Source organism: Bison bison, unplaced genomic scaffold (genome assembly GCF_000754665.1).
Source record: "Bison bison bison isolate TAMUID 2011002044 unplaced genomic scaffold, Bison_UMD1.0 scf7180017864527, whole genome shotgun sequence".
Classification (NCBI taxonomy): Eukaryota; Metazoa; Chordata; class Mammalia; order Artiodactyla; family Bovidae; genus Bison; species Bison bison.
Genome location: NW_011495078.1, coordinates 3433100 through 3456362, shown reverse-complemented (window position 1 = coordinate 3456362; position 23263 = coordinate 3433100). Strand labels below are relative to the sequence as shown.

Genomic DNA, 23263 nt, shown 5'->3' with positions numbered 1-23263 from the left:
ACAAAATAATAGATTTCTTATGGGCTGTAGTCATCATGATTGGTTTTTTCCCAGGGGCATCTTAAGAAATTTGACCAAGAAATGAGGGAATTTCCATTCTATTGGTTTACCAAAAATACATGTGTGCTTTTTTTCCCTGAACACATTACAAAAATCTAAAAGTTATGTCTTACTTGGTATCATATTTGACTCAAAATCAAGTTTTAAAATAAAGGGATACAATGTCATATCTTTCCAGTCATATCTTTACAGCGGCGACCAGAAACAGATTGTTTCCCATAACATGTTGTAATGTGAATAAGTCAAAAGTGAGTGACAGCTAATTTCTGTTTTAATTTGTGTCTTTCATCTGAGCCCTATTCTTTTTTATCACTCAGCATTAATTACATGTTTAAATAATTCTCTAGAAGATGCATACCATTTCAGTAAGCATGCAACATTTAAAAGTTAGCAAAGCCATAGAGTACTGTAACCATCAGGTTTTTTCTGCTACTTCAACATCCAAAATTGAACACTGACATCTGAGAAATAGTGTTTTCCAAATATAACTCCCATGTCAAATTCCAAAATCCTTGAAGGAAGAGGACAGAGACAGTGTTAGTTGGTTCTTAAGAAACCGCCAATGTGCCCATTGGGGAAATCTGTTAGTTCTTCTGAGATGACTTCTGATGACCAGGGAGCTGAGATATGGCTGCTGGTGGTTCTCGTTCCTGTTTCCACTAAACTGGGTTTACCTTAGACAGAGTGTTTGAAATGAGCTATGCTTTTCAAGTATTGCATTTGGCTTCATTTTGTTTGAGTTCTCCCTGCCTCCTTATTGTAAAGGAAAACATCCCTGAGTGAGTGGCAGGTGATGCTTGGACCAGAAGGCTGACTAATACTAAAACGACGGGCCCCTTTCATCGAGTGCTTCCTGCAAGCTCTGTTTTCTATGCTCTGTGTGCTTTGAGTCATTCTCATGCCAACTAGTGGAATAAACTGTCAGCCCCTTTGCAGATGAGGAAACTGAGGCAGCGGATAAGTTACCTGACCCTATCAGTACAACTAATAAGTGCAAGACGCACCACTGAAGCTCTGGACCATCTCTGCTCTGGAGTTCGTCCAAGCTCAGGGAAGGAGGCTGCAGTGAGGCTGGCGTGGCGTGCTCACAGGGGACATGACCCCCGATGGGCACTATGCCAGCCTCTGCCAAGCAGCCGGGTCTTCCAAGTGTTACCACTAGCTTCGTTCCTCTGGGATGTGTATTTTATCTGTGATGGAGGTCACGGAAGGTGAGGCTAAGTCACTTTCCCAGAGTCCCACCCTGGGGAAGCCAGCCACAGTCCAGGGGAACCAGGAGGACCACACTATCGTTTTTGGTCGAGCCCGCTGCTGTATTGCCATATTTGCAGCAAGGATTCAATCAGATGAGAGAGAACAATTCTCAGCGGTGTAGCTGGTTCGCAGCAAACACTTCTCAGAATCAGATGTCATCTCATGTCACCTGCATCATGATCACCATCATCAACGTCACTAATATCACTATTTCTATTACTATTACTTTCATTTGGGATGATGTGGATTATTTCCCTTTAGTAAACACCTAATATGTCCAGGAACCAGGGCTAGGAACAGGAGATGCAGAAATGCAGAGATACATGCTACCATGGAGATTACACCACCATGAAAGCTCAGGTTGGATACAGGTATGAACGGGCTTCCCTGGTTAGCTCAGCTGGTAAAGAATCCATCTGCAATGCAGGAGACTCCAGTTAGATTCCTGCGTCATTAAGTTCCCCCTGGAGAAGGGATATGCTACCCACTCCAGTATTCTTGGGCTTCCCTGATGGCTCAGATGGCAAGAATCCATCTGCAACGCAAGAGACCTGGGTTTGAACCCTGGGCTGGGAAGATCCCCTGGAGGAGAGCATGGCAACACACTCCAGTATTTTTTCCTAGAGAATCCCCATGGATAGAGGAGCCTGGTGGGCTACAGTCCATGGGGTCTCAAAGAGTCAGACACATCTAAATGACTAAGCACAGCACAGAGATATGAACAGGTGAGCTGACCTGAATCTTTGCTGCATAAATCACCCACCTCAGTGAAGCCCAGTTCTCAAGTTCTCCCCTCAGTTTATTTCTTCTTATTAAAATTAGTAGTCATGAAATGATCAATTGGAGCATCCTTTAAAAATATTTTAAAGACATTTTAGATATACAGGAAATTTGCAAAAATAGTACAGAGAGATTCCAGGTACCCTTCACCCAGCTTCTTCTCACATTCAAAATGTACACAGCAATGGGCTTCCCAGCTGGTGCGAGTGGTGAAGAGCCCACCTCCCAAGGCAGGAGACATAAGAGGCACAGATTCAGTTCCTGGGTTGGGAAGGTCCCCTGGAGGAGGGCATGGCAACCCACTCCAGTAGTCTTGCCTGGAGAATCTCATGGACAGAGGAGCCTGGTAGGCCATGGTCCATGGAGTCGCGAAGAGTCAGACATGACTGAAGTGACTTAGCATGTGCGAATGAATGGTGCATTTATCCAAACATTGGTATAATGTTATCTATAACACAGCCTTTATCCAAAATTTTCCAGTTTTCCCACTAAATCCTTTTTTTATTCCATTCCTTTTAGAAGCAACTATTTTAAAGAGAAAATCATAGGGAACAGAAAGCATGTCTTTAAAGTCATTTCGATTCAGTCCAGGTACTTTAAAATACTTTGGGCAGTCTCTGCTGATGATTTATACGAACACAGAAATCCACAGAGAGATCCCCATGGCTAAGGCATTCTGTCATATTTTGGGATATAAAAGGAAAATTATTCAAGACTATCTTCTGACTGGAAATAAGACTGCATGCCAGGAGAAACAGTTATAGCTGCTTTGAATGAGAATTCAAAGCGGAAGAGGGGCTTCAAAGAGGAACACATTGAAATATACAAGATGACATTTTTACCCCCAGCAGCTGAGAAACAGCTCTACGTTGTGTCTGAAAGGCTCTCCCCATCTCCCTCCAGGAGTGGATCTCACCTCACTGCGGCAGATGAAGCTTCAGAGACCGGTGAGCATGTTAACGGACGTCAAACACTTCCTGTCCTGTGGAGGAAACGTTAATGAGAGAAACGACGATGGCGTAACACTGGTGAGTCACAAGGTTCTCTAGGAGACACTGCTTACAACGCAAATGTGCATGGATTTCGAAAACAGAGAATTGGGTACCACTAACTCCTAAATAAGGTTTTTTATTTTTCTGATTATATCAGTAATACGTATTTATTGCAGAAATTTTGCAAAACAGAAATGCAAAAAAAAGTGCAAATAACATACCATCACCCAACATTTATCTGTTGATATATTCTCTTTAAGTCCTATGCATGTTTTTCCTACAAATTTAGAGTAATTTTTATATTATTTTTGTTAGTGTGAGACTTTTGAGCTGCAACTTACAGGAGACTGTTTTCATTTTAAGCAAAAGAACCTGTGTTACTCTGATGAATGAATTTCTAAATTCAAACAAATGCCTGCCATTGCTTTTTAATGCTCTCAGGCATAGTTGCATTAAATTGAACACATAACAATTAAATGTGGACTCACTTGGATGTAAGCACAATGTCTTATCATCACAGGAAGAACATTTGGTCCTATTGACCCATAAAAATTACTTGGATCGGGCATGCTGGGGTTAGAATTAATTATTATGGAGATGAATGTGTTGTCTCAAGAAAGTAAGCTACAGAAGCAAAAGGGAAAAGCTCTGAAGCAAGGGGTGCACAGAAGCAGTTGCAACCAATTTTAGAAAATGATTCCATTTCTACTATGGGAAAATTGGTGTGAGGTTGAACACAGTAGATGAGGAAAGCAGTGTAACTGAGTGAATAAGACTTGTGTGAGACCTGATACCTTTGTAGATTTATTAAGTGCAAATTAAGTGCTTTGAGGCTTCTCAATAGAGTTATCTTCCCGGACATTGATGTTCATCTTTGGAATATAAATTTCAGAAGACTACCGAAAACGGAACTATAAGCTATAAGAGGACAAAGCAGTTTTAGAGTTTATTGAAAAATAACATCTTCAAATGGAAAAAATATTCCAACTTGTTTATTGAGGAAATATTTACTAACCGCGTCCCGTGTACAACATCACCGTGAACAAAACCACAAAAGTCCCTTTGTCTTTGTCAGGGGCTCACGTTTCGTTGGGGAAGACAGTCACCGTGCAGTGTAGGTGAGCTAAGGATATAATGCAGTCATAGTACTAAACGCACATGAGAAATAACACAAAGACCGGGACGTGGTAGAGTACAGTTGGCATTTTTGGGTCGGTGGACAGGTAAGATCTCACTGACATGAAGAGCTGTGAGTGCTGAGCTGCAGGAAGTCTGCCCCCTCTGCAGGCGTGGAGGCGGGGTGTTGCAGGCTGAGCAGTGGGAACACAGAGGTCCTGAGGCAGGGCCGGGTGCGCTGTGACTAAGGAGCGGCTAGGAGGCCAGCGTGGCTGAGCAGAGAAAGCAAGAGGAGGCGGCAACCAGGACCGGACCACCCCGGGCCTGGCGGGCTCGTGTGAGGGCCGCGGCAGTTACTCTGCGTGAAGTAGGAATGAGCTGGAGAGTCCTGAGGCAAGGATGTTCCTTCAGTTCCAGAAGGATCTTCAGTCCAACTGCTGCGACGAGGAGGCACTGTCAACGGGCAGGAGTGGAGCCGAGAGTTCAGTGAGGAGGCTCTTGTCCAACAGGTGGTGATGCGACTCAAACCAACACGGTGGGTGCTGCAGCAGTAAGAAGTGGCTCATTTCTAAAGTCCACGTTAAAACAAGATCCGCTGGGATTTCCTGATGGAAATTTGGTGAGAGAAGAAGAAGACTTTAGCGTGACTCTGAATATTTCTAGTTTGAGCAGCTGGAATGCTGGAGTTGACACCGAATGAGAGAAGAACGGGCTGAGGGCAAAGGAAATGAGGGTGGATTCTGGAAACATGAAGTTTGAAGTGCCTCTTAGCCATCGTCATGGAGATGCTGAGTTTGTGGTGGGTTATTGAGTCTGATGCATAAAGGGTTTCCTAAAGGAAATCAACCTGGAGTATTCATTGGAAGGAGTGATGCTGAAGCTGAAACTCCAACACTTGGCCACCTGATGTGAAGAACTGACTCATTGGAAAAGAGCCTGATGCTGGGAAAGATTGAAGGCAGGAAGAGAAGGGGATGACAGAGGATGAGATGGCTGGATGGCATCACCGACTCAATGGACATGAGTTTAAGCAAACCCTTGGGAGATGGTGAAGGACAGGGAAGCCTGGTGTGCTGCAGTCCATGAGGTCACAAAGTTGGACAGGAGTTAGCAACTAAATAATAACAACAACTGGTGTCTGGAATTTGGGTTCTGTTCAGACTGGAGAAGCAGTGTTGGGATCTTTAGCATGTTTGTGCTATTGAGGCTCTTTGACGCTGGATGAAGTCACGAATCTGATATGAAGGAAAGAGGACTGGGGACTGACCCATGGAGCATAGCAAAGCGGAAGATCCTGGAATGAGGGGGGAGTGGAAACTCCCAAAGTGGGAGGCAAACCAAGAGAGTGAGGTGTCCTGGGAGCCCTGCAAGGAAAGCGGGAGGAGCAGGAGGAGGAGGAATGAGTAACCGTCAAATAAATACCGCTGAGAAGTCAAGTGGGCAGAAACAGAGACTTGCTGCCAGGCTTAGTAACTGGGAGTCCTTGGTTTTCTCATCAGGGCAGCTTTGGTGGAGCGATGGGATCAAAATCAGACTGGAGTGGGCTGTTTAATTAATAGTTCATTTCTACTGTATATCTCGGGGGGGGGGGAGAAGGTACAGTCTGTTTGTAAGACATATATTAAGTTAACCTTAAAAATGCATTCCAGTGTACAGTAGGTGCAAATACTTACACGGAATGCCTGGAATAGTCAAATCATAGTGTCAGTGTGCACTGGTGGGTGTCAGGGCCTGAGGTGGGGGTGGGGAGGGGGGAGGGGGAGTCAGAGATTAATGGGGCAGAGTTTCAGTTTAGGAAAGTGAGAACTTCAGGATGATGGTGAGAGTCGCACAACAACACGGTGTACTCAGTGCCGCGAGCTGTACAGTTAAATACGGTTAAAATCGGGTGTTTTATATTACTTTTACCACAATAAAAAAATTTAACATAAAGATAATCCATAGTTGATTTAACACATGAGCTACATTAATTAAGACGTCCAACTCATAGTAAAAATCCACGGGCTCTCTGTTTCTTAGTTTGGCAGAAGATATTACAACTTAGTGTTGTTTTTCTGAAATCACAGCTAAATAAAAACAGCACACATGTTCAAATGCCTGCTAAATTAAAAGGCTTACAAACTTCAGAAGATAAGCTATGGAGGGAATCAATACACAGCAATAAATTGCTATCACTTTCAGCCATCTTCAATTTTGACATTCCTGTGACTTTTCTTTTATTGAACAGAGAACACAAACGCGGCATATAATTATTCTGTAATAGCTGAATCTGGTTTTATTATTGATGTTGTGATCATCTTTGAGCTTTGTACAGAGAAAGGAACAATGAACAGGAGGCAGCCCTTCCCTGAGGATCACAGCAGTTAGCAAGCAGCAGCCTCTTTGATCCTTGGGTCTGAGTTGGTTGGTCGATTATGTTAATGCTTCGAGTTGTCTTTCTGTAACGGGTATGTGTATAGTGTGTGCTTGCCTATTGTTGCTGATAATGATAAGAAGAAAGTCTTATCCACGTATGGCTTCTGTATGCTGAGTTGGAATTTCAGCTGTGATTCAAAAGTGGGCGTTATACCCCATGCTATTACACTGCAAAACAGATTAAACTACCAAAAAACTATCAGAAAACTCGGTGAAGATCTGCTCCTAGTAAGATGGTTTTTATGCTGCTGCTTTTTCTTCCTTTTTAGAATATGCAGTATAATAACCAAATGTAAGACAAATCTTTTTAACATTTTTTATTTTATTTTTACTGGAACATAGTTGATTTACAAGGTTTTATTAGTTAAAGATGTAAAGCAAAGCAATTCAGTTGTACATGTATATATGTATACACACACACATACACACAGGTATATACATACATGTATATATATTCTGGACATGTATGTATATACGCACACACACACACACAGAGATATATATATATATATTCTGGATTTTTTTCAGCTATATGTTATTATAAGATACTGAGCATTGTTCTCCATGCTGCATGGTAGAACTTTGTTGTTGGTTATTGTTGGTTATGTTGGTTATTTACTTTATAAATGTGTATATATATAGTATATTTGTATATTATATTTAAGTATATATGTATATATAAAGTATTATGTATACTTATTGTATATGTATAAATATATACAATAAGTATATATATGATAGTTTTATAATAATAAGCTTCTCAGGTAGCCCTAGTAGTAAAGAACCTGCCTGCAAGGGCAGGAGACATAAGAGACGCAGGTTCAATCCCTGGGTGGGGAAGATCCCCTGGAGGAGGGCATGGCAACCCACTCCAGTATTATTGCCTGGAGAATCCCATGGACAGAGGAGCCTGGCGGGCTACAGTCCACGGGGTCATGAAAAGTTGGACACAACTAATGGGACTTCAGTGTTCCCACTCCAGTGTTCTTGCCTGGAGAATCCCAGGGACGGGGAAGCCTGGTGGGCTGCCGTCTCTGGGGTCGCACAGAGTCGGAAACGACTGAAGCAACTTGGTAGCAACGGCACTTCACATGCTTGCATAGAATAGTTTATATATAATATATTTATAAATAATACTTATATATATAGTATATATTTTGTGATAAGCTATAAGGAAAGAGGATCTAAAAATGAATATATATATATATAAAAATATATATAAATGACTGAATCACATCACTGTACACCTGAAACTAACATGACATTGTAAATCAACCACATTTCAACTTTCAAAGAAAGTTATGTGTTTTGCTTTTGTTTTGATGTTACCTGGGATTAGAGTTGCTTGCTGTCCCAGATGTCACTCACTGGTAGCCCCTGCTCTGGGCAGCTTTGCTACTAAATGAACCAACATCATTTTCCTTTTAGTCTTTCCCTGGTGAGTATCTCGGCCTATATTCTAAATGGTAGAGCAGGACTTTTGCCATGTGGAAAGCAAACCTACTCATAAGGAGTTTGAGCCTATGAACTTTGCATCGTTAGTATCAGGCACTAACCACCAAGTGGATCTATTCTTCCTGCAGGCTTATACTGCAAGTGAAAATCTGAAATCCACTTGCTGGTGCTTAAAGCGCAATAATTTGCCAATCACTGACTGATGATTCAGATAATATGGAATAAATTTAGAAGCAGGTGAAAAATGAGTTCTTTAGGTGAATATGTATGTAAATTCATATTTCTCTAAACTATCTGTGGATACATTGTATTTGATAAAATGTTAATGAGATGAAGTTTGTATGTAACAAAGTGTGGCAAGATTAATGTGAAACTTAACTTCTGAATGTTTATGCCTTAAGTTAGATTAAATGTATTTGTTATTCTAATGTAGTTGAAAGTACATACAAAACATAAACATATAAATGTCACTGTAGATTGAAGAGCATAATTAAGGCCAAAAAGCAAATTTTTTGCTGAATTTTATCAAAATTTATATTTAATAAACCCTTTTGACTTTACTGTAATTTTGTCTTTGTAATAAAAATGGAAAGGAATTATGCTACAAAGTTCTATTCTTCAAAACCTAGAAGTCCTTGTTTTTACTACTTTTAATTAGTTTTTATTTTTCCTTTCCTTATAGATCCTTCTTATTAATTATTACGATTACAAAATCAACCATGTAGTTACTTAATAACCTAGTTTAAATTGAGTGTGATGATAAAGTGAAGTGAAGTGTCAGTGGCTCAGTGGTGCCCAACTCTTTGCGATCCCATGGACTGCAGCCCACCAGGCTCCTCTGTCCATGGGCTTCTCCAGATAAGAATACCAGAGTGGGTTGCCATTTCCTTCCTCAGAGGATCTTCCTGACCCAGGGATCGAACCAGGGTCTCCTGGACTGCAGGCTGATTCTTTACCGACTGAGCTAGGAGGGAAACCCAAGTGTGATGATAACTTACAGATAAATGCGGTTGCCTTAGAAGCAGAATTCCTCTGTAAGAAAACTTTGAAAACTTCCTCCATCCCCTGATCTCATCATGGTAGTTCAGTGTGCAGTAAGAAAGGAAACCAGGAAGACAGAATCGGGGCGGGGTGGGTGGACTGGAGTGCGGCTCCCCTCACGGATGCGTCAGGAACACACCCTCAGATGCGGAGGATCTCACAGGGCAGCAGCTGAGAGCCAGCAGGCGTCCCCGGGCACCAGAGAGGAATGTACAGATCCACGCAAAACCCGGGAGGGTGCAGGAAGGAGGGAGCAGGAGGAGACTGAGCAGGACCAGGCCTGCACCCGAGACAGCAGGTGGGGCTGGGGGGACCGAAGCAGGGGTCCGATCCCCCGTCAGGAAGACTGTTCGGGACAGAGGGCTGGCATCAGAGGCTCCTGGAGAGCGCAGCAGCGCATCCGTGACTGGCTGCATGGAATGAGAACCACGTGGACAATCCTTCCCACAGCACTATGTACCCGGATAGGAACGCACGTCCTCTGGACTGCGCAGAGGTGGCTGGGAGCTGGGGCTTGCGGATTGGAGAGCAATCCCAGGGCAGGATCTGCTGTTAACTGCGGGGAGGTGGCCGGAGGAGTCGTGAGGGATGGGAGCACGGTGGGGAATGCCTTTGGAGGAATGCCCGGCAGACATGGAGGCCTGGCTTGCTGCCGAGTCATGCCTGGGGTGGAGCCGTCACTGTAGTCTTTCTCTCCCTACCTGCCGGTGCCGGCAGCTGGTCAATAGAAAAGGACCACAGAGAGGGTGGCAATCTGTGCCTGATGTGCTGACCGATGGAGAAGGGCCCAGGCCAGGGGTACCATTTGAGCGCCTGCTGTGCTGAGCAGTAGAGAAGGACCAGCCACGGAGGCCAGGGGCTAGTAAAATATGACACCACCCTTATGGCAGAAAGCAAAGAACAACTAAAGAGCCTCTTGATGAAAGTGAAAGAGGAGAGTGCAAAAGTGGGCTTAAAGCTCAACATTCAGAAAACTAAGATCATGGCATCCAGTCCCATCACTTCATGGGAAATAAATGGGGAAACAGTGGAAACAGTGAGAGACTTTATTTTGGGGGCCCCAAAATCACTGCAGATGGTAATTGCAGCCATGAACTTAAAAGACGCTTACTCCTTGGAAGGAAAGTTATGACCAACCTAGACAGCGTATTAAAAAGCAGAGACATTACTTTGCCAACAAAGGTCCGTCTAGTCAAGGCTATGGTTTTTCCAGTGGTCATGTATGGATGTGAGAGTTGGACTATAAAGAAAGCTGAGCACTGAAGAATTGATGCTTTTGAACTGTGGGGTTGGAGAAGACTCCTGAGAGTTCCTTGGACTGCAAGGAGATCCAACCAGTCCATCCTAAAGGAGATTCGTCCTGGGTGTTCATTGGCAGGACTGATGTTGAAGCTGAAACTCCAATACTTTGGCCACCTGATGCAGAGAGCTGACTCATTAGAAAAGACCCTGATAGTGGGAAAGATTGAGGGCAGGAGGAGAAGGGGGTGACAGGGGATGAGACTGTCGGATGGCATCACCGACTCAATTGACATAGGTTTGGGTAGATTCTGGCAGTTGGTGATGGATAGGGAGGCCTGGAGTGCCTCGGTTCATGGGGTTGCAGAGTCAGACACCAACTGAGGGACTGAACTGAATTGATCTGAATGCTGTAGCTCCTGCATCCAAGGCCACTGATGTCCCTGCACACTTGGTGCTGCAGAGTCCCCACGATCTAAGCAGCTGAACCACCTCCGTGCTTGATTCTCACTGGGGCAGAGCTGCCAGAGGTTAGCAAAATCTCCAAGAGGGCCATATCTCCTGTGCCTGTTGGCTGCCAGGTACCCTGTGTACCTGGCCCTGCCAGGGTCCCCGCAATCCAAGCCGCTGCACTCCCTCCACAGCTGGTCCTCCCTGGGAGAGAGCCAGGTCCTCCAGGGCAGCCTCAGGAGCAAACCCCTGTGGAGACACACAGGCAGCCGTGGAGGTAAAACCACAGCTGAGCCCCAGGGGCAGTGCGGCTAAGGAAGAGGATCGAAAACCTTCCCACCAGCTGTACAAGCTGCAGATTAAATCCACACGATCAACTAGGCAGACTCTGTGTCAATGGAAGATATAAAAAGATAGTGAGAGTTCCTGCACAAGAAAACATCCTAGCTCTGGCAGCTGCAGACCTTGGAGGCAAGAACACGCAGGAATAGAGCCAGGTTAAAGTCTAGGCTGCCCCCACAGCGGGTCTAGAGACCAGTGCAGAGTTGGAGGGCATCCTGGGGAGGTCAGGTGGACTGTGATTCACAGTGAGGGGAAGGATGCTCTGACAGCAGAGATCTAAGAAAAACATGTATTATTATTGTATTTTGAGTCATTCTGTACTTGATTCTGAATTTTTTTTTCTTTTTCTGTGGTTGTTTTATTTTTATTATTAATTCTATTTAAGCTTTTGAGAACTTTTTTTTAAAATCACACTTTTTATTTTCTTTATATATTTCTTCATCACTTTGGCTTTTTGTGGTTCTACGCTTTGTTTTTTTTCTTTAATTTTTGTTGTTGTTTGTTTTTCTTACATTCTTTTGCTGTTGTAGTTGATCTTTAATATATGAAATATTTTTCTATACTTCTGTTTAACTTTGCTTTCCTGTTTTTTTTTCTTTTCTTCCTTTATTTCAACATGTTTGTTAGTTTGTTTTGTTTGCTTTATTCACCAGTTGGAACTCTCATTTGGTCTTGTTTTTGGTTTATGTTTCAGTCAGTTTTGTTTTTAATTGGTCGACATTACTCTCAGTTTTCTCTGTTCACCAGGTGACTTCCTTGTGCTTTGTTTTCTATGAACTGTTCTGGTTGTCTGTGTATGTGCAGTTGTTCCTTCTTTTGGGTCTGATTTTACATTTACCACTTGTGTGGGGCTCGTCTTTTGTTTCTGGCTTTATTTTTTGTTTTTGTGTGGTTCTTTTAATCCCTTTTAATGCCATAACAAACGTCTTGCAGAATCTCGGTTTCCTGGCCAGAGATCGGGCCTGAGCCTCTGGAATGGGAGCAGTGAGTCCAGAACACTGGCCTGGACTGCTGAACCCCTGATCCCAAGGAGTACTAATTAGTGAGAACTCCCATGAAGGCCTCCTGCTGGATCCAAGACCAGGCATTACCCAACCGTCCACGGCACCCCAGTGCAGGACACCTCACCCAAACACCAAGCGAGACAAAACCACAAACTCAGTCATCGGCAGACAGGCTCCCACAAGCACCCCACCACATACCACCTCACACAGCCCTGCCGGTCAGAGGAAGAAAAACTCACCCCCTCCCACCAGAGCATAGGCACAGGTCCTTCCCAACACGAAGTCTAAAGAAACATTGGGCCAGCCTCACCCACCAAGGGCAGAAACCAAAGGGGAGAAGAAGTACGACCCTAAAACCTGGGAAAAGGAGACCTCAAACCCAGCAAGTCAAAAAAAAGCGAAAAGACAGAGAAGTATTGCACAAATGAAGAAACAAGGTTAAAAACTCACAAGACCAAATAAATGCAAACTACCTGAAAAGGAATTCTGTGTAATGGTAGTAAAGATGGTACAAAACCCGAGAAATAGGTAGGAAAAAATGCAAGAATTATTTAACACATATAACAATGACCGAGAAGAAATAAAGAATAAACAGTGACAAACAGCACAATTACTGAAATTAAAGAAACTATAGAACAAATCAATGGAGTAAATGAGGCAGAAAACAGATAAATGAGCTGGAAGATAGAATGGTGGAAATAACTGCTAACAAACAGAATAAAGGAAAAGAATGAAGATAATTTAGGATGCTCTCAGAGACCTCTGGCAGAGAAGGCAATGGCGCCCCACTCCAGTACTCTTGCCTGGAAAATCCCATGGACGGAGGAGCCTGGTAGGCTGCAGTCCATGGGGTGGCTAAGAGTCCTACACGACTGAGCGACTTCACTTTCCCTTTTCACTTTCATGCATTGGAGAAGGAAATGGCAACCCACTCCAGTGTTCTTGCCTGGAGAATCCCAGGGGACGGGGGAGCCTGGTGGGTTGCTGTCTATGGGGTCGCACAGAGTCGGACACAACTGAAGCGACTTAGCAGCAGCAGCAGCAGCAGAGACCTCTGGAACAATATTAAACATACCAACATTCAAATTATAGGGGTCCCAGAAGAAGAAGAAAAAGAGAAAGCATCTGAGAGATTTTTGAAGAGATTATAGTTGAAAACTTCCCTAACATGGGAAAGGAAATAATAAAGTCCAAGAAGTGCAGAGAGTCCCAAACAGGATAAAGCAGCAGCATGCTGCTGCTAAGTCACTTAGGTCGTGTCCGACTCTGTGCGACCCCATAGACGGCAGCCCACCAGGCTCCCCCGTCCCTGGGATTCTCCAGGCAAGAACACTGGAGTGGTTTGCCATTTCCTTCTCCAATGCATGAAAGTGAAAAGTGAAAGTGAAGAGACACACACTAATTAAACTAACAAAGGTTAAACACAAAGGAAAAATATTAAAAGCAGCGAGGGAAAAGCAGCAAGTAGCATACAAGGGACACCCCATACGATTAACAGCTGATCTTTCAGCAGAAACTCTGCAGGCCAGAAGGGAGTGGCAGGATATATTTAAAGTACTGAAAGGGAAAAAACCTACAACCAAAGTTACTCTACTTGGCAAGGATCTCATTCAAAACTGATGGAGAAATAGAAGTTGTACAGACAAGCAAAAGTTAAGAGAATTTAGCACCTCCAAACCAGCTTTACAACAAGTATTAAAGGGACTTCTATAGGCAGGAAACACAACAAAAGGAAAAGACCTACAAAAACAAACCAAAGCAATTAAGAAAATCCAACAGGAACATAGACACTAATAATTACTTTAAATGTAAATGGATTAAACACTCCAGCTAAAAGACACAGACTGGCTGAATGGATGTAAAAACAAGACTCCTATCTATGCTGTCTACAAGGGACCCACTTCAGACACAGAGACACATACAGGCTGAAAGTGAGAGGATGGAAAAAGATATTCCATGCAAATGGAAATCAAAACTGGAGTAGCAATTCTCATGTCAAACAAAATAGACCTTAAAAAGTATTACAAGAGATAAGGAAGGACACTATTATCATGAGCAAGGGATCAATCCAAGGGAAATACATAACAATTTTAAATATTTATGCACCCAACATAAGACCACCTCAATTCATAAGGCAAATGCTGACATAAAAGGGGAAATTGTTAGAAATGCTGGAGAGGGTGTGAAGAAAGGGAATTCTCTTGCACTGTTGGTTGTAGTGTAAACTAATACAGCCACTGTGGAGAACAGTATGGAGATATCTTTAAAAAAAAAAACTAGGAATAAAGCTACCATATGACCCAACAATCCCACTACTGGGCATATTCTCTGAGAAAACCATAATTGAAAAAGACAACATGTATCCCAGTGTTTTTGCAGCACTGTTGATAATAACTAGGATATGGAAGCAACCTAGATGTCCATCGACAAATCAATGGATAAAGAAGCTGTGGTGTATATATGTATATATATATAATGGAATATTACTCAGCATTTTTAGGGACACACTTGAGTCAGTTCTAATAAGGTGGATGAACCTAGAGCCTATTATACACAGTGAAGTAAGTCAGAAAGAGAAATATAACATACGTTATATAATTTTATATATGTAACTATATATACACACACATATATATGCACAATCTCAAAAGATGGTACTCATGAACCCATTTGCAAGTCAGCAATGGAGATGCTTTATTCTTTTGGGCTCCAACATCACTGCAGATGGTGAATGCAGTCATGAAATTAAAATACACTTGCTCCTTGGTAGAAAAGCTATGACCAACCTAGACAGCATATTAAAAAGCAGAGACATTACTTTGCCAACAAAGGTCCATCTAGTGAAATTTATGGTTTTTCCAGTGGTCATGTATGGATGTGAGAGTTGGACTATAAAGAAAGCTGAGTGCCGAAAAATTGATGCTTCTGAACTGTGGTGTTGGAGAAGACTCTTGAGAGTCCCTTGGACTACAAGGAGATCCAACCAGTCCATCCTAAAGGAAATCAGTCCTGAATATTCACTGGAAGGACTGATGCTGAAGCTGAAGCTCCAATACTTTAGCCACCTGATTCGAAGAGCTGACTCATTGGGAAAGCCCCTGATGCTGGGTTAGGGTTAGAAGAAGGGTACGACAGAGGGTGAGATGGTTGGATGGCATCACCGACTCAATGGACATGAGTTTGAGCAGGCTACAGAAGTTGGTGACAGGCAAGGAAGCCTGGCGTGCTGCAGTCCATGGGGTCATATAAAGTTGGACACAACTGAGCGACTGAACTGAACTGAGCTGGAGATGCAGACATAGAGAACAGACTCGTGATCACGGTGTGGGAAGGAGAGGGCTGGAGAGATAGTGGGAGCAGTGTGGAACCACATACATTACCACATGTAAAGTAGGCAGCCAGTGGGAATTTGCTGTATTTCTCAGGGAGTTCAAACCAGTGCTGTGACACAGCAGAGGGGAGATTTGGGGTGGGAAGTGGGAGGGACGTGCCAGAGGGAGGGGATGTATATGTACCTATTGCTGATTCATGCTGATGTATGGCAGAAACCAACACAACACTGTAAAGTGATTATCCTTCAATTAAAAATAAATTTAAAAAAAGAAGGGATAATGTACCTAAATATTTTATTTTGTATTTGAAAGTAGTAGTAGATTACAGTAGTAGAAAGGAGCACTGGAGAGGGAAACAATTACATGAAAAAATGCATGTTGTCAGAGTCAGAAAATAATATTATTATTATTAGCTTTTTTTCCCCAAAGAATAATGATGTCCACTTGTACAAATACAATTATATAACTTCTTTTTTAAAGGTCTTTGTACTTTAGCTCCGATACTTTATTAAACGCATCTCTTCAAACCACCAGATGAAGTACATCGCTGTCACTGCTCTTTCACGTTCAATGACTAAGGCTGTTTTTGTTGCAGTTGCACATGGCCTGCGCCAGTGGCTACAAGGAAGTAGTGTCTCTCCTCCTGGAACATGGCGGGGACCTCAACGCTGCAGATAATCAGTACTGGACCCCGCTTCACTTGGCAGCAAAGTATGGCCAGGTAAAATATGCCCTGAGTTCAGTTTTAAAAATTATCATATGATCATTGCATCATTTCATATTTAATTTTTTTCAAAATGTGTGCTGACATGATGTAACTTGACTTTTAATGGGATTGTTTTACTGAGAAAATATGTTTTTGGTTGAAAGAAAAATTTTACTTTTCAAAAGAGCTTTCATAACCTACATTCCTCAACACTCTGCATAATGTACTCCGACTCATTGGAGAAATAGTCAAAACCAGAAACAGTCTTTATAGACTTATGGTCTTAATACTATTTTTTTTAACATTATATAGTCCTTTTCACGGAGAAGGCAATTGCACCCCACTCCAGTACTCTGCCTGGAAAATCCCATGGATGGAGGAGTCTGGTAGGCTGCAGTCCATGGGGTTGCTAAGAGTCAGACACGACTGAGCAACTTCACTTTCCCTTTTCACTTTCATGCATTGGAGAAGGAAATGGCAACCCACTGCAGTGTTCTTGCCTGGAGAATCCCAGGGACGGGGGAGCCTGGTGGGCTGCCGTCTATGGGGTCGCACAGAGTCGGACACCACTGAAGCGACTTAGCAGCAGCAGCAGCAGCAGCAGTCCTTTTCAATGTACAGATTTCATGAGTCTATGATAATTGTGTTTGTTTCCTGCAGTTAGTAGATTTAAAGCAAAATAATATTTCATATTTTATTTTCCTTAATAAATTATATTTCATTGTAACAAATGAAGGATAGCAGAATTCTTTCTCTGAATTGACTCTCAGTTGATTGATTCTCAATTGATTCTCTATAGCTAATATATCTTGAGTTACTATTGCACAAACTAACTTCTCACTAGGTTATGACTTACCATGAAGAAGAAATACAATTGTATTTAATGTATGTGAGTGAATGTAATTCAGCAGTATTCATAATAATTTATTAATGTTAAAGTTGATTTTTTAAAAGATATATAATATGTTGTGTTAGGGAAAGCCTTAGTATTAATAGTATAAAATACAACTGAGGTTACATATATATGAAGATTTGAGCTAAACTTCTTGATGTCCAAGCATTAGTTTGGTGCAAACTATGTCACTCACCGAATCCATAGTAAGTTAAATCCCTTAGATACTAGTCAATGTGTAAAATATGTATCATACAAGTTGAATCATCCAGTTGTTGAAAACACTGAAATTATTTGCATCTCAGGCATCTTAGGAAAAGTATATTACTTGAGGATGTGCTTCTTCCAAACTAATAGGAACACTGTTTGCTTTGACAACATTTCCTGTAGAAAAAGATTCATTCATTCAATAAACATTTTTATCATGCTGTTAGTAACACCAGGTCTGTGCTTCTAGCAAGCACGTGTGTGTAAGTGAATGGCTGTGTTGAGGAGCTGAGACTGGAGGTAGCTAAAACCATTGGCCTCAGAGTTCCGGCTTTCCAGTTCTCTCGAGATCACAGGAGTCTTGGGGCATCAAAAGTACACCATCAATATACCAGTAGTCCACCAGAGCACAGCAGGATCCCAGGATGCGGTAGGGGAGAAGTTCTCTAAAAAACAGAGAAGTGGACTTATAAGCTAGTACTGATTCCTTGGACACAACTTATTGGCTTGTGCTGAGGAGGTGATGGTCAGTGAACTATCAAAATGTGCCCAAGGCAGTCAGACACTGCTTCCAGAAGGAACTAAATCGTAAAGTGGTGAAATGTTGCAGAGCGCTGCCCAAACTTGAATGCATAGTTTGACCCAGGTTTTCACTTTGGCCGACAGGACTTTTAGATTTTGGGTCAGGCATCATTTCAGAGTAACTAATTGACTCCCTTAACCACTTTCATAAGGTTATCAACTCTGGAGGAACAGGACTAGAATTTAACAACAAAAAAAAAGTTTTTAAGACATGTCACTATTGATAGATCTGTTATTAGACATTTAAATGGTTTTATCAGAACCCAGGGTATGTTTTTTGTTTTACTTGCCTTCAGGTCAAATGAAATATTTGGTATGAGTTGATGTATTCTGTTTGCTATGATATTTTCCAGTTCTGTGATTTCCTTTTGGTTCTTTCTTATAACTCCTTCTGTTTTATAATTCAAGAGAATTTGTAATCTTATGATGCCTGCTTTAAAATCATCGTCAAATAATTTCAACATGCTTCATCTTGATCTATGGTGTCAACTGATTGTCTTTTATCAATCAAGGTGTACTCTTCTGACTTTTAGTTGACTAAGATGAGTGGTTTTTAGTTGCTTCTTGGACATTCTGACTGTTTTGTTAGGAGAATCTTGGTCCTATGGAAATCTATTTTAGCAAACAGCAGCTGTGTTCAGCTTTAGCATCCAGGTTCTGGTCTACTTGAGTGGGATGTGGGTCCAGTGATGGTTTAATTTTCAGATCCTTCGGGTATTACTTTGGTGTGCTTGGTTTACCTGGGCCCCTGGGGTTCTTGTGGGTTTCTTTTCGGTGCCCCAGGAAGGACAGAAGGTATTTCCTTGGGCCAAGCTGCCCATGTCTCTGGGTAGGGTAGGAGAATCTCTATGGAGATAGCAAACTTCCAGGGCTGCGGGGTTTTGATTGTGCCCCTGCTGCTCGCAAGCCCCCCTTCCCTAGCCACCCTTGTCTCCCATGGAGTGGGGCGGGGGGGTATCAGTCTCATTGGATAAACAGTGCCTCCTCTGGCACTTACTGTTCTCAGGGTCATGGTGCTGGCTCCACCTGACATTGTCAGGGAGACATGGTTTGAAAGATGTGGGAAGCGTGTCCCTGCCCACCAGGGACACGCCCTTGCCCTTCCATTGCTGGGTTGGGCTGAAGCATTGGGCCCAGAGGTGCCCTCCTCTGCTGTGTGTGAGGACACAGACTGCCCTGCCTCCCTGTGGTTCCTCCCCTCCACGGGTGCTGAGCCAGTCCATCTTCCTTCTTCCACTTGTCAGAGTTCTTCTGGGATTGCTTGCTTTTTCCCGAGTTTATTTTAATTAATGGGGAGGACCAGTAAGAAATCAGTCTGAGCTGGTATGTTTTAAAACAACTGCTTCTATTTAAAAAAAAAAAAAAATGCTTATTTCTGGAAGACTTGCAGAGCTTGGTGTAAGACACATAAGCCCAATGCAGGTGCTGCTTCGTTCACAGAACTTCCTGGAACTGTTGTCACACAAAAGTCAAGAAACAGAAGAATCATGGATGAATCAGGCAGGGAGCATTGGCGGACGTCAGAATTCCACCCCATTTTCTGTCACGTTCCACAGCCTTCCTGATCTATGATCCAAAACCTTTCTAGATCTATGTTTTTAGCCTAGAGAAACATAGTCATGAACTTATGTGGGAAATATGATTCAACATTTGCATGTAGTTTACAAAAGGAAGAGTAATTAAGATGAATATTATTACTGTATTTCCCTTGTACTTGCTACATTTCCAACACTCACCATTTATTCATGATTAATGGTAAAGGAATTAAGTTCTTGGCTCACGTACTGTTGAAGCCTGACTCAGAGAATTTTGAGCATTACTTAGCTAGCATGTGAAATGAGTGCGATTGTGCAATAGTTTGAACATTCTTTGGTACTGCCTTTCTTTGGGAATGGAATGAAAACTGACCTTTCCCAGTCTTGTGGCCACTGATGGGTTTTCCAAATTTGCTGGCATATTGAGTGCAGCACCTTCACAGCATCATCCTTTAGCACTAGAAATAGCTCAGCTGGAATTCCATCACTTCCACTAACTTTGTTTGTAGTGATGCTTCCTAAGGCCCACTTGACTTTGCACTCCAGGATGTCTGGCTCTAGCTGAGTGATGACAGTGAGAACTTCCAGATGTTCAAGCTGGATTTAGAAGAGGAACCAGAGATCAAATTGCCAACATCTGTTGAATCAAAGAAAGAGCAAGAGAATTTCAGAAAAACATCTACTTCTGCTTCATTGACTATGCTAAAGCCTTTGACTATGTGGATCACAACAAACTGTGGAAAATTCTTAAAGAGGTGGGAATACAAGACCACCTTACCTACCTCCTGAGAAACCTGCATGTCAAAAAACAACAGTTAGAACCAGACATGGAACAACACACTGGTTCCAAATTGGGAAAGGAGTACCTCAAGGCAGTATATCATTACCCTGCTTATTTAACTTATATGCCAAGTACCTCATGTGAAACGCTGGGCTGGATGAAGCACAAGCTGGAATCAAGGCTGCGGGAGAAATATCAATAACCAAAGATATGCAGACAACACCGCCCTTATAGCAAAAAGTGAAGCTGAGCTAAAGAGCCTCTTGAAGATGAAAGAGGAGAGTGAAAAAGCTGGCTTAAACATCAACATTAAAAAACCTAAGATCATGGCATCCAGTCCCATCACTTCATGGCAAATAGATGGGGAAACAATGGAAAAAGTGACAGACTATTTTCTTGAGCTCCAAAATCACTGCAGATGGTGACTGCAGCCGTGAAATTCAAAGACGCTTGCTCCTTGGAAGAAAAGCTATGACAAACCTAGATAGCATATTATAAAACAGAGACATTACTTTGCAGCAAAGGTCCATATAGTCAAAGTTGTGGTTTTTCCAGTACTCACATATGGATGTGAGAGTTGGACCATAAAGAAGGCTGAGCACCAAAGAATTGATGCTTTTGGACTGTGGTGTTGGAGAAGACTCTTGAGAGTCCCTTAGACTGCAAAGAGATCCAACTAGACAATCCTAAAGGAAATCAGTCCTGGATATTCATTGGAGGGACTGATGCTGAAGCTGAAGCTCCAATACTTTGGCCACCTGATGCAAAGAGCCAGCTCATTAGAAAAGACCCTGATGCTAGGGAAGATTGAACTTGGGAGGAGAAGGGAATGACAGAGGATGAGATGGTTGGATGGCATCACCTAATGAGATGCTGAAAGACAGGGAAGCCTGGCGTCCTGCAGTCCATGGGGTGCAGAGAGTCAGACATGACAACAGATGAGTTAAGAAATGCTTTACAGTTGCTGCATTTTTCCCCCCAAATCAGCTGCACAGTATCTGACCCCAACTTTTATAAAGCATATTCCTCCTTTTGGGGATTCCTATATTTCCTTGTATTTCTCAGACATTGCTTCACACTTCGACACACTTGCAAGTCGTTCTGTACATCTCAGGGATTAAAGCAGCTTTGTGCCAGGGATTTCCAGGGCCTCTCACCGGCTCTGGGCACCTGCCAGCCCTTGTTGGCTGTGTGAGCCTGACCAGACTCACCGCGTCTCCGTACCTAGAGCCTGGACCCAGCCACGGTCTTCGATCAGTGAGAACCATCCCCTTCTGATTACGAAGCTCAGAAGATTGGGGAGGACTATGGAGGCAAATGTATCAGACAATCAGGGAGCCAGTGTCCAAGTCAACTGATCCAGCTGCTAGCTTCACACAGACGTCCAGCCCAGAGTTCTCCAAAAGCAGCCATCACCTTGTGCACATGAGGCAGATTTTAAACAAAGTCATCTCACCTTTGTCTTCCACATCTCTGGAAAGTGACTCACCGTTGATTCAGTTTTCTAAGTCCTTAAACACTTTGATACTAAGGATAGGGTCTGACGATCACCTGTCTTTTCCATTTTAATCCACTAAACCTACGCGAATGGAGTCACCCCCAGATGACAGGACCCAGCCTGGCAGAGTTTGTCTGTGTCGGCCTGTGTGCGTTCCTGGTGTCCAGCAGAGTCATGGAAGCACTTGAATGGCCGGATCTATCAGCCCAGAACCAGGAGCTGAGCGCTGGCCCTGAGTCAGTAGAGCAGGGCTTTTCTATTAGAATACAAAACTCCAAACCCAAAATACTCTTCCTTGATTTAGATCCAAGAAATAACCGAGATTTATGTTAATAGAGGATTCTGAGCAGATTGCATCTTAATTATTTTGTCAAGAAAATAACATACGATATTTTAAAAACTTGTTCACCCATAAAAATACCATTTAATATTCATTTTGGGAATGATACTTTCAAAAGAGGTATTTTATCTGGATATCAGTTTATATGCACAGGAAATTTATAACTCTCTAAGGAAGTAAATAAATACATCTCAGTTGAGTGGAAAAATATTTTAGAAAGCCTCACATTTTGGAGAGACTAATGACATTTTTACAGATGTTCATAACAACTTCAGTTTCTTATAAATGTCTTACAAATATAAATATCTTTATGAAGAAAGTGGTCCATAATTTATAAAAATATTTATAATTGACGTCTGTACTGGGATTTATAACTGACATATATACATACTTTAAATCTTGCCTTTATAAATATATTAACTTTTCCAGTGAGAAGAATAATAGATGCCTATTCTTATCTAAAACTAGGAATTGAAAAAGTTATGTTAGCAATAAATCCTTTGATTTTACAATTTTTATGATTTGTACATGAAATGGAACTTGCTTCTAGCTTTGTATATATTTTTAGTGTTTATAATAAGATTGGCAATCCTGAAACAAGGATAAAATAATCATACAAATGTTATATCCAAATCTCCTTCCCTTCAAAATTATTTGTATCACACATCTGAGTATCTTGGTGGTCAAAGGAGTTATTTGTATTCTCAAATACATTTTACCCAATTACATAAGAATTGAGACACATTCAGAGTTGTTGTTTTTTTTCCTTTGGGTATTTATTTTCCATTGGAAAAAACTTTAAACGCTGTCTGGTTTTCCTCCTACCACTCTGAGCATCAAATATCAACCAGCTCAGTGGTTCGCCCCAGGTTCCCTGTCTTCTCAGCGTTTCCATGTCTTCAGAGAATCTCACACTTGCAGCTCCAAATACTCGCCATGATCACGGCCCCCAAAGCCCTCTCCTGAGTTTCCCGGCCCATGAGGACCACTGCCCAGTGGGTTATCTCTGTCCACCTGTCCTCAGCATCACCTTTGGTACCAAGGGAGTTACCCTCTTCTTTTCCCGTCCCCCGCCTGTCACTCCTTCTGTGTTTCATCATTGTCTTATCACAAACCTGGGCATGGTCATTTTCCTGCCTGTCTTGCACCTGGGAAACCCCTGCACCCACAGACTCCTCCCTGGTGAATAGCTTCGAGCTGCCTGAGTTGCCACCACGGCCAACCAATCCGTGCATCCTCAGG

The 23263-nt window shown here is 42.5% G+C and overlaps 1 protein-coding gene across 1 annotated transcript in view; it reads left to right on the top strand.

The window, feature by feature from the left end:
• The window catches only part of MYO16 (myosin XVI), a 322068-nt gene that overhangs the window by 70294 nt on the left and 228511 nt on the right, over positions 1-23263 (top strand). Inside the window, exons 5-6 of the mRNA XM_010831550.1 lie at positions 2998-3122; positions 16076-16201. Coding sequence (XP_010829852.1) covers positions 2998-3122; positions 16076-16201 — 251 coding nt within the window. The remainder of the gene's footprint in view (positions 1-2997; positions 3123-16075; positions 16202-23263) is intronic.